At 40.1% G+C, this 12,363-nt stretch overlaps 1 protein-coding gene across 11 annotated transcripts in view; it reads left to right on the top strand.

Moving 5' to 3' along the window:
- LOC129182705 (dynein heavy chain domain-containing protein 1-like) overlaps positions 1–12,300 on the top strand; it is a 36,467-nt gene extending 24,167 nt beyond the window's left edge. For 9 of the 11 annotated variants that reach the window (XM_054779137.1, XM_054779140.1, XM_054779139.1 and 6 more), the window contains 11 exons: positions 32–139; positions 898–1,074; positions 1,154–1,332; positions 7,065–8,072; positions 8,147–8,315; positions 8,923–9,006; positions 9,122–9,347; positions 9,421–9,512; positions 9,602–9,748; positions 9,821–10,437; positions 11,240–12,300. In XM_054779137.1, coding sequence (XP_054635112.1) covers positions 32–139; positions 898–1,074; positions 1,154–1,332; positions 7,065–8,072; positions 8,147–8,315; positions 8,923–9,006; positions 9,122–9,347; positions 9,421–9,512; positions 9,602–9,748; positions 9,821–10,437; positions 11,240–11,602 — 3,170 coding nt within the window. In that variant the 3' untranslated portion in view covers positions 11,603–12,300. Of the gene's footprint in view, positions 1–31; positions 140–897; positions 1,075–1,153; positions 1,333–7,064; positions 8,073–8,146; positions 8,316–8,922; positions 9,007–9,121; positions 9,348–9,420; positions 9,513–9,601; positions 9,749–9,820; positions 10,438–11,239 lie in introns of those variants that run through there. The other 2 variants (XM_054779138.1, XR_008570682.1) reach the window with 2 other exon arrangements.
- The last annotated feature ends 63 nt before the right edge of the window (positions 12,301–12,363 follow it).

The following is a 12,363-nucleotide window of genomic DNA, read 5'->3' as shown; positions in this document are numbered from 1 at the left end:
GCACTAAAAGCACTATCTGTGTCTTTTACAGGCGAAACAGGAGACGATACCAGTCTTGGGAAAGAATTAGAGTGTGAAATAGTGGTTAGTGCTGATGATCCGAGGCTATTGGTCCACTTGAGCTTGGCTGCTGAGAAAGGTTTGTTAGCTGTAATTAAACATACCATAACTCTCCAAGTAGTGTCAACCTTTACTTTGGCCACTTTTTCCACCAAACGTTACAGTTCGTCAGGTGTGAAACATTAAATGCCTCTGGCCACTATATGAGGAAATAATTATTTCAAATTTCAATTTTCATATTTTATCACAAAAGTGAGTACAGCCTACACATTTCAGCAACCATTTTTAAGCATATGTTCTATATTCTGAAACTTTACTACTATAGAGTAATTAATGTGCAGCTGTATAGATAAAATTTATTTATTATATAAATAGCTGGCAACACATGTGAGTAGCATGATAATTGTCCTGCCTACAATCAAACATGGTGGTAGTCCTGTCATGGTTTGGGGCTGCATGAGTGCTGCCGGCATATGTACTGTGACATTCTGAAGAAGCTGCACTGCATGGCAGTTTTCCAACTTGATAAGGAGCCCAAACACACCACTAAGAGGACAAGTGCCTTGCAGAGGAAGGTGGAAGTGATGGAGGGATGCCAGCTATTTATACAATCCTGACTGACTGTGTGTTGACTTATTTTCAGAGGACAGCAAATCTATACTACTTTCCAAGCAGTATATGGACAACTTGAAGTTATATTTAAGCTTCAGTTCTATATTATTGTTCCTTGAGAAGATAGTACTAGTGGTTGCTGAAATGTGAGGCCTGAACTCACTTTTGTTTGAGCTGTGTTTAGTAATTGTGTTGAAATTTCAGGTCAATCCTTTCCGTTTGCAGGTTTGAAAGTCCTGGTTACTCATGTAGAACGTGCAACGGCCAGTCCACATTTCCTTGCTAGACTGTCCCGTTCCGGTGGGTGTTGCCCTCCTGGGTTAAAACAGACCCCCCACCAGACACACCGTGATTTTTGCCTCTTCCTCAGCACCCACCTACCTGCCCGACTGCTCAGCAGCGGTAAGAAGCAACAACTGCAGGATTTTCAAATAAGCTATTCTGCCAAGTCGAAGCCTGATGGTGCTTTCTTCCTGCTCAGCTGTGCATCCATCCATACTGGCTCAGGTGTTCGTGGTTGACCTCTCGCCAAGCTCGGATCAGATCCAGGAGCTCATGCTGACACAGCTACTGCAGTCGGAGTTTAAAGCAATGCTGATTCAGCACCTGCGGATACAGAATGACAAGCAGCTGCTGCAGAAGAAACTGGCCACAGAGGAGGTGAGTCAGGCTGGCATTTATCATGACTAGTATTCATCTCACAAGCCTAACTTCCTCATCATATGTTGCTACCCTTACTGTAATTTCTCATTTTGCTCTTTAATAATTTAATTTTTAGATGTTGGCTTCACTCCATTTTTTGCAACTTTGGTAGCCGCCAATGCCAATGGGCAAGTCAGTTTGTTTGCTCAATAAAGTCTTGCCAGAATGAGCAAATAATGCGATCACAGATGTAATATTGGACTCAATTGAGTATTTAGAATGTCCTGGCTTTGGATGGCATCAAATGAAATAATAATACAATTAAATAAAATAAGGGCAATTAAAATATAAATAATTAAACATAAAGCAATAAATATTTAAAGTATATAATAAAACACTCAGCAAAACCCAAATAAAATATAATAATGCAATTAGAAATTTAAAACAATACAAAAAACACAATATTACACATTTTTAAATATTTATGCTTAAAATGTGTGATGCTACACATCCATCCATATTCAGCGAATTTTATCAGTGCTTTTAATTTACTGTCTCAACATTTTATGTACAATAAGTGCCTTTCATACAGTATGTACCCGAATATACTGTATTGCACCTTTGCACAGACAGCCTTTTCATTTAGAGTCATCAAAGAATGGAATAATCTTCCAGATAGGCCTGTATGATTTCTCTCGAAACATCAGAAAAGTATTACTAGGAAACCAGCAATGTCAACATTAACTGTATTTATGGTAATTTGTGTACTTGAAGTACAGTGATATAATCATTTTAAATTACTGTCTGAGGCAGGGTTTCTGCTCCAAGCTTTTTAATATGTTGCCTAAATTCTCGTATACAGTACCTGTAATGTTCTATAGCAAATGCTAATTTGGACGGAATACATGATGAATGGTATGCATCTATTTTCCTGATTTTATGTACACAACTGTTGAGGAATTATATGTAATTATCTTTATTTCCCTATTCATCATCATCATCATCATCATCATCAACTTTATTTCAGACACATGCATGGTCCATAGAACAATGAAAAACAAGACAGAAACACACAAACAAAAAAGAAAAATTAAAAATGGCTATCTCTTGCTATATAAATTAAGGCGCCAGTGTTTCCACAAGCTAGAAAAGAACCTGACTGAGCTTTGTACAGGGTTGGTCAGTACACATATGATGCTGTTTGCAGAGGATGTTAACCTACACATACATCTGTACATGAGGTTTCGTAACACAGCAGCACAAGTTGGCACAGCAGCCTGGACAAACATTTGACTGGCACTAGTCCAGCGGGGCACCTTAAGCAGCATCCTCATGCCATCATTGTATGCCACCTGAAGCTTATGTATACTGCTTTTTTTATAATGCTGCCACAAGTGGGCAGTATACATAGGAGTACAATATGCTTTAAAAAGTGCAGTTTTAACAGATACTGAACACATAGAGAACTTACGAACAAGCATATTAGCTTGTGCATATTGCATACAACACTGTCTATAAATGTCTCTATCATCTGTCAGGTCAGCGGATATATAATGGCCCAAATATTTCACCTCATCATAGACTTTTAACATGTTATCTGCCAGTGAGAAGTCAGGGAAAATTAATTTCATATCCTCTTTACTCCTGACAATCATGATGTTACTCTTTTCTGAATTATATTTAATATCAAAGTCTAGGCCATACTGTGAACAAACCCTTAACAGCTGCTGTAGACCAGCACTGTATGGACAAAAGATCACTAAATCGTCAGCATACATCAGGTGGTTTATGGTAGTATCACCAACCCGGCAGCCAGTCCTACATTCATTCAGCAGCTTAGATAAATCATCCATATACAAATTAAAAAGACAGGGAGACAAAATGCTGCCTTGTCGCACGCCGTTACCAACATGAAAGGGGGATGATACAGAGTTTCCCCACTTAACAGATATAGATTGTTGAGCATACCAAAACACTAACATTCTTATTAAATATTTTGGGACACCCCTATTATACAATTTGTGAAATAACTTTTCATGATTTATATGGTCAAAAGCCTTTGAGGCGTCAATAAAGCAAACAAAAATGGTAGTATTGTGTCTGTTGTACAGATCCATAATCTCCTTTAAGGCAAAAATGCACATATCTGTGCCAAGCTTGGATTTGAAGCCAAACTGATTATCAGATGTCATGATAAACTTCTCCATTCTATTCAACATAGCCCTTTCCAAGACCTTTGATAAGGTACTTGTCAGAGCTATAGGACGATAATTATCTTTACTATTTATTTTTCCAGCTTTATTTTTCACAATGGGCACTAAAATAACAGACAGTATAGACTTTGGTAAGGTACCATGAATTAGAAACCCAGTAAAACATATTGCTAGCAGAGGATAGAGTTTTCTGCTGGCGAATTTTAAATGCTCAGTGGATATCTTGTCTACACCACAGGCCTTATTAGTACTGAGCTTCATCACAATCTCATTGACTTCTTGTACAGAAATAGTCACATCTTCATCTTTGTCTACATTGTCCACCACAAAGGAATTACTTTTGACACAATTAAACAGCTCATAGTAATGTTTCTGCCATAACTGAGTGATTTCGTCTGGTCCGTTTGCCCCACCAATATTTGTTGGTAAAGATGTTTTAGAAGTGTTCAATCTTTTGATTTCTCTCCAAAAGTCAATAAGACTATTGTTTTGTAGTTTTTTTGCGAGTGAGTCTGATCTCAATGTATTTTCATTCCTCTTAATAAGTCGTAAGATATATTTAAAATTTGCATTTGCCTGTTTCTTATAGTCAAATAAGGTACCATGCTTAGGTTTTCGTGCTTCAACCCACAGTTTGAAAGCTCTTCTGGCCTCAGCATGAAGCTCTTCTGCATATTCATTCCAGCCTGGCCTGGCTTTATATTTTTTCGTTCCATTGAGAGACTTACTTGAGATAATAAGAGATTTTACAATTGTCTCATACAGGGAGCACAACTCAAGGCCATGTTGCGCATTCTTACAATTCATATCACGACATGTAACTGTACTTTTTGGCAATTCAATTTTACTCAATAAAATATCAGACTGGATACGGTAAAGGTGAAAGTCTTGCTCGGTCAAATTGGCCCAATTTATTTTCCTTTCTTCCTTCCTTTCCTTTCCTATTGATTTGAATTGTGAATTATTGACCTATATTAACTATTTTGACCTATATTAACTATTTTGATGACCTGCAAACTTTGAAACTGTGAATGTGAAATACTAATTATTATTTAGTATAGTAGTGGCAAAGTTTACCGGGTAGATTTTATATTTGCTGTATGTTTTATAATAAGAGGTAGATCATTTTGTGTGCACCCCTGATATACATGTACAATGTACGTAATAAATAAAAATAAATAAATATATGTATTCTCTATGTTTATAGTAGGAGGTAGGTCTTTGGGACAAAGTAGCCCACAGGCTGAAAAAGTGTGAGCACCCCTGTGCAATATAGATACATGTATAGCCTATTATTTACATATTGACAACAATTAATCTGAAATAAAATATCTATCAAATATCATAAAATCGTTTCACTACACTTTATTTTGAAAAACTTACACCGACCGTAATCACATTTCTGCCCTGTTGGCACTTGACAGATAAGGAGTAGGAGAAAAGGCCAAGAGAAAGGTATTTAAAGTTAATTAATGCATTTGTTGTTGACATTACCGACAGTAAAAAAAAAAAAAAAAAAAAATATCCTATCAGAGCGACATAGCGGCGGCAGTCTGCCTCCCATGCAGCCCACCATCACAGCTTCAAAAAATCCTAGGGGAAACCCCATGAGGTGTTGTGTGAATGGCTGTTATGGGTAGGCTATATGGTTGGATACACTGTATGAATGTTGAGTGTATTTTATTAATTGTAATTGATTGATTTTATTGATATTGATTGTATTTTATTGTTTGAACCTACCTGCCCAGGGACTGCAGATGGAAAGTAGCAGTAGCCAAATCTGTTGTAAACCATTTCTTCTTTTTGTAAAGATTAATGTGTTTGCTAGTGATCGACCAATAATCGGGCCGGCCGATATTATCAGACGATATTCGGCATTTAGGCACATATTGGCATTGGTCTTATTTTTTTCAATGAGATATTAATTTTGGGTTATTTTGGCTCTGATGCAGCCGAACTTCAGTTCTGTCTCCAGCACTGACCCACCCACAGCACCACATCTGATTGGTTCCACGCAAAGCCACATCACGGGGTAGCAGCCAATCAGCAGTGAAAGCTCTGCATGCACTGTGCTTACAGACACGGTGGAGAGGAGAAAAACTTTTACGAGGGAAGAAGCTTAGTCCGTGCCATTACATTACGCACCCTCCCACAACACAACGTACTGGCATTCTCTCCAAAATTTCTTGTCTTTAAAGTTTATTATATTGAAATTACTTGACTTGCATCTATGAAATGTATATGTATTTTATGCAAAAAATGTGTTCTAATTCCTCACTTTGTGTTTTTGACAATTTGGGATGACCTTTAAGGAATCAGACTCTCTTAAAAGTGTAATAACCATTCCATCCCAATTCACAACTACTGGTAACGTTACTGTAAGCCCAATAACGTTTTAGAAACATAAGTTAGCTCTGTTCACTTGCAGTAAATGATCTAGAGTAAAAATGCTTGGTATGTATTAATTTATGCTTTGTCTGGTTATTACTGTACTGTAATGAATTTTACTGCATGGAATAAGCAAAATAATTTGAGTTCAAGTAAGTTAAAAGTAGGAGTTTGTATTATTTAAAATTTAGTCGCCAGTATTTTCACAAATGAATGTCTGCTCCAAATATCGATTACCGGCTTCCTTGACTACTAAAAATTGGTATCGGTATCGGCTTTGAAAAAAACATATCGGTTGATCTCTAGTGTTTGCACATTGTCCCTGTTAAATAAATAATAAACTAAATCAATACTTGCAGTTGGAACATATTGATCCAGTTTACCTTTAACTTAAAGGGATAGGTTGGATTTTTTTTACATGAAGTTGGATGACACCCCCCTCAGCAATGTAGTGCATCAGCGGTGACTTACTCCCCACTTGATCCCATGAGTTAAGTTGTGGTCGGATTTCGGTGATGAGGAACGTAATTTCGGTTAGTTGGTGGGACCACTTAAGTAAAGACTTTGACTTCTCAAAACAATATGTGTTCAAAAGAGTAATACATTTGCATCACAAAAATGAAGGCCACAGCACGCAGTGACTTGACGGGAGAGAGAGTAACGCCAAGCGATTGTGAGGTTTGATTTTTTTCGAGGAGGCATTTTTGTAACGCAAATGTATTACTCTTTTGAACACATATTGTTTTGAGAAGCCAAACTCTTTACCTGGCCTCACCAACTAACCGGAACTACTTTCCTCATCACTGAAATCCGAACAGAACTTCAAGTGGGGGTTAAGTCACTATTGATGCACTACACTGCTGATTTGGATGTCATACAACTTCATGTCCAAAAATCCAAACTATCCCTTTAACTTAAGTTAGCTAAGTGGGTTAAAGAATATGTTCTTTATCTTTCTCTAGCTGCAGCGTCTCTCTTGTTGTCCTGTGGCACCCCCCATGAAAGAAGTGTGCCTTTCACTATGAAAGCCACTGACAGATGCACTTTCCCGGAATCAGTTTCTAATTCAGTTAACTAAAACAGATTACTGTGTAAAAATCCTAATTAGTGAATTGTAAATGTGACTGACTGTACACTATGTTTTTGTAGGACTCCGTATTGGACGCCATCCTGCAGTCTAATGCCACACTGATGCAGGAGTCCGGCTTCCTCTCACATGTGGCTGTGGTCCAAGAATCAATGACATACACGCAGACTGAGATCCAACTGGTGAATGAGGTGAAGGAATACCTCGAGCCCCTGTTGGATGCTCCTCACCAGCTTGTCAAGCTGGCTGTGCTCTTTTATCAGGCTTTGCAGCAGGTGTCTCGCCTCTCCCCAGCCTATTACTTTCCCTTATCTGGCTTCCTGGCAGTGATGCACGAGGCCTTTGTTGAGAAGGGCAGAACGCTTGTATCGTATGCCACCGGGCAGGTTTTGGGGGGAGTCATACCAGAGATCAGGAACAAAATGGTTGGCAGTTTGCTGTTCCACTACAGGCCGCGTCTGTTTAAAAGTCACAGTGCTGTTCTCAAACTGTTGCTAACTTTGGCCGTGATGCAACACAACCAGCTCTGCTCTCCACCTGAGAGGACAGCCTTCCTCAAGGGAATCAATGATATTCAAAAGCTTGCAACTCATGCTTCACCATCCTCGACAGAGATACCTAGTTGGATATCTCCTCATGTTCACCCAGACATCATCTGTTTGGAGAAGATGTCATCTTTTAGAGGACTGACTGACTCTCTGGCCTCTTCACATGAGCTGTGGCAAGAGTACCTGCGGTCCCCTTCCTCTGTTGTTACAGGACCAGTTCCCTGTGACTCTCACTCCCATTTGTCCTTGATGCAGCGGGCTCTCCTCTTGAAGACCCTTAGCCCACACTGCATGGAGGAACTTGCCAAGGCCATGGCTACCTGCCAGCCCTGCCCGCCTCTCCATACAGCAGCGATTAATGCACCCCACTGCGGGAACCCTAAGGCTCTTCATCCATTTCTTGTCAACCATGAGGGACCCATCATACTAATATGGCCCTGCCTATCTAAGGATAAGTGGACAAGCATTCAACCTCTCCTCTTGGTGAAGCAGTTGGCCTGCATTGCAGCAGACACAAAGGAGGTACTGCTTTTGTATCAAAGAAAATGCATTGTGTGTTTTTATTGGAAAAATACTGTAACAATGTTTTTATACAGGTGAAAGTGATTTTTACAGGAGGGTGTTGTGACAGCGAGGTCACCATCTCAACTTTAGGTAAAGCAGTTAGAGACGGCCATTGGTTGGTTTTCAATGACTGCCACCTGCTGGAGCAATGGGATGCTAACGTAGTGGCACACCTTAATCAGCTGGTATCTCCTTCCATGGGTAAGATGACATAAGATTGTTAAGACTAACAGAGGTTTTTATTGTGTGAGCTAAAAGCAATTTACCTGTAAAGCCAAAGCCTACGATTCCCATGATGCACTTCCTGCCTCTGAATGCAAAACTCAGAGTCAGTGAAGGTTGTTATATTGCTGCATTTGACTACACAGGAAAGTAATCCATTTTAGGAAACAATGTAAATCGAAATCAGATAGGATCAAGCGGTCACCATCATAAAATCTTTATTAACTGTTACTAAATATTATTAAGTGACATTTTAAAATGATGGCTCTGGCCGTACAAGTGTAAAAAGAAGTTAACCACTGTAATATTAAGACTTACGACTATGTAAGACTTAAAACAGTAAAACATTCTGTGGTAACTTTTAGGAATGATGAAGGTGTAATGTGATGCTGATTTTTGCTGCAGTGTATAAAATTCTGTATAAACAAGTGTAAAAATAAGTTACCCGCTCTTAATTTAACACTTATTTACACATATTTATCCTCAAAATGTCAGTGAAATTCTGTATAGTGCCCAAGGGGTATTTCGACTTTAGAGGTTCCAGTACATACAGTATATTTACTTGAGCCTTTCATCCACCACACAGGAAGAGGACACATGAAAAATCCTCACCCAAACTTCCGAATGTGGTTTTTAACTGAAGAAACTTCCTCCTCCTCCTCCATACCCGGTAGGTTTTTCATTTTAAATGGTACTTCAAGCAATTTTTTTTTCACTGTCCTGATTTATTTGAGTAAAAAAATCTAAAATGATACATGTATGGTCTTGATGTCAATGTGTACCAGCATCAGTGCGAATGCGTGCCCTGCCTCTGGTTTGTGACACTTCCTGGGATGTGAAGGAAGAGCTGAGCTGCTCTTTGCAACTTTTGTCATCTATTGTACAGCGTCAGACGCCTGCAGGCATCATGGCTGACAACATGGAGCTCCTTCTGCGCTGTGCAACTTTCCATACGGTTTTAATACAGAGAGAGGCCTACAAATACTTGAGCCAGGCCAGAATGTACAGCTGGTAAGACCTTGTAACTGTGGACAACATCACTAGAATTTCATTCTGATGCATATGGCTTTTTTGTACTTAAAAGGAACCAAGCAGACCTTCTAGCTTTGGCGCATGCTCTCATTTCCATTGCCAGTCTCTGCCACGACAAGACTAAAGCGTTACAATATATAGCAGGTGATACAACATGAACACTTCAAGCTCTGCTGCATGTTCACCCAGTTTCATTGTTTACTAAGTTTTTTTTTTTTTAAACACATTTATAGTCAACCTTGTGTATGGTGGCCATGTTCTGGAGTCTATAGATTCAGAGGTGGTCCGGAGTAATGTTGATACCTGCTTCAGCACAGAGCCACTCCTGGACAGTGGGCCGCAAATGCTTGCAAATATCATCAGCAGCGCTGAGCACCGTGGTAACGCAGTTTGCAATTATTCTTTTTTGCGCATCCTCAGTCTGTTCATTTCTACCTGTTTCTTTCATTCAGATTTGTCCAAACTGATACAAGTCCTGAATCGACATCTCTTGAATTCTCTGGACATCAGTGATCCTGCTCTGTTGGGTTACAGTGCTGATGTGCCAGCTGAAATCATCAAGATCAATAGTCACAAACTGATCACGCTGCTGCAGGTCTCCCAGGCGCCTGGAGGAATAACCACATCTTCCAGCAGGGACATAGCGACTCTGCCAAAACTTAGCCATGCCAGAGAGCGACTTCAGGCTCTACAGGACTACCTCACACACGAAAATAACATCCGCACAAGAAATGCGGGCCCTGTTTTCCAAAGCCCCCTTTATGACTTCCTCCTGGCTGAGTGGAATGCGCTCAGTGGCTTAGTGTCTTCGCTGCTGTCTCAGCTCAGACAGCCACTTCGATACATGGCGGCGATCATCCTTTCCTTCCCTGACCTCACCGCACTGTCTCGTTTGGAGCGGCGGGCAGAGTTGCTCAGTGCTTACCTGTGGCGTGACAACACTTCCGCTCCACGTAGCGCCTACAGGCTGTCTGCTTTCACTAATGCCAGGGGCCTTCTGGTGGCCTTGATGAGAAGGGCCGCTCAACTACATCACAAGTACATCAGCGATATTACTCTGCATTTTGAGGTAATGCTTATTCCAGATCAAATTGTCCTCAAACTGAATTTATTTACTAGCAGTGGGGAATTATTTAAATTGCAACACATAGCCTGCTTATAAACAAATACAGTGGGACCACTAAGGTTGAACATAACAATTTTCCCCATGGGAAATAATGGAAATAGAAATCATTTATTGCAGTGCCAAACTGTCACCATTATAAAGCCATTATTAACTGCAGGCATATTAAGTAACAACTGAACATTCTTAACATCATTACAGTGGAAAAAGAAGTTTACTATGGTTGATGGTAAAAACCTGAAAACAATAAAACACTTGATAACGAATGAAGAAGGCATCATGTGAAGGTGAGGATGTCATATATTTGGGGTGCTGCCAATGATTTAGGGCTCCACCAAAAAAAAAAAAAACTAAGTGAAGTATACTTACTTCACGTAACTTCTTGTATGTGTCTTTTTATGCTTCACATTCCTTGTTGAGGCTGGTGCTTCTTTTGCAATAAATAGAAAAAAGCCAAAGAAAAAGCAAAAAACATTACATTAGAGGTTTCACTGTGTACTGATATATCCTTGCAGTCCAGCTACAGCATGCAGGACATATACTTGGATATCTCTTAATAGTTTTCTTTTACTAGAAGCTTCCTGTATGTTGCAAAGGGTTTTATGGCGTGACCTTGTTAATTTCAACTACAGTGGCCTTGCTTAAACATAAAACAGCAATCCTTGATGTCTACCTATTCTTGCCCAAGCATAGCCTAGCCATGCGTTTTCACATCTTTAGAAGATAACTTTTCATCTTGTCCATCCAGGTCCATCGTGAGGATGCATTCTTTCAAATTCCTCCAAGGGATGCTGTGTACTTGTGCGGGCTGCAGCTGAGAGGAGCATCATGGGAGGCACAGATTGGAGCGTTAGAAAACACTCTCTCCCCTCAGCCCTGCTCCATGCCTCTCATTTGCGTTATGGCCAGAGTGAAAGAACTTAACTTCCTGCCTTCCAGGAGCGCTCTTCCCATCTACCAGTGCCCAATTTATGTGGAAGACTTAAACACGGGAGAGGAGGGACTAGCTGACTTTAGCTCAGTCGCAACCGTTCCACTTCCCTGCAATTCAGACCCTTCCTTGTGTAGTTTAAGGGTGGTTCGGTTAGTGAGTAAGCTGTGTGACAGCTAGACCCACATTGATTTGCTGAACAATGTTTTGTATTCACCTTGAAGACATGATGTTGGCATAATAGATCTTTATATTGCATTGTTTTTTTCATTAAAATTGTTGTCCTGTCATGGTGATAATTAGTAGAGAATAAAATGTCTGTTTCTCCTCTGTACCTCTATTGTTTCTCTATTCCAAACAACTCAACTTTTTTGGACTTACTGCCTTAAAAGTTGTTCGTTTGTCTTTCAGGGGTTTCTAGAGGTTAGTTGAGGACACACATTCCTGATCAATAAATTTAAGACTAGATGAAAAAATGCAAGAATTTACATTTTGCACTGTTAGATCTTAAGGAGGTTCAAAGTAGAGCTTCAAAATGCAAAAAGAAGAAATGGGAGTGAGGGAAAAAAATTGATTGGCTGTTCATGGCTGCACGGTGGTCTAGTAATTAGCACGTTGGCCAATACAGGAACAGCCTGGCGATCGGGAAGACCTGGGTTCGATTCTCCCCGTGTGTGCGTGGGTTTTCTCCGGGCACTCCGGCTTCCTCCCACATTCCCAAAAACATGCAGGTGGGGTTAATTGGCGACTCTAAATTGTCCATAGGTATGAATGTGAGTGTGAATGGTTGCCCTGCGACCAGTCCAGGGTGTACCCCGCCTGTCGCCCGAAGTCAGCTGGGATAGGCTCCAGCATGCCCCCGCGACCCTAATGAGGATGAAGCGGTATAGAAAATGGATGGATGGGCTGTTCATCAGCTGATCAAAAGACCATAGCTAAAA

The sequence above is a fragment of the Dunckerocampus dactyliophorus genome, chromosome 6, assembly GCF_027744805.1.
Source record: "Dunckerocampus dactyliophorus isolate RoL2022-P2 chromosome 6, RoL_Ddac_1.1, whole genome shotgun sequence".
NCBI classification, from domain to species: domain Eukaryota; kingdom Metazoa; phylum Chordata; class Actinopteri; order Syngnathiformes; family Syngnathidae; genus Dunckerocampus; species Dunckerocampus dactyliophorus.
Note: the sequence above shows the minus strand (reverse complement) of the source record. Positions and strands in the feature narration are given on the sequence as shown.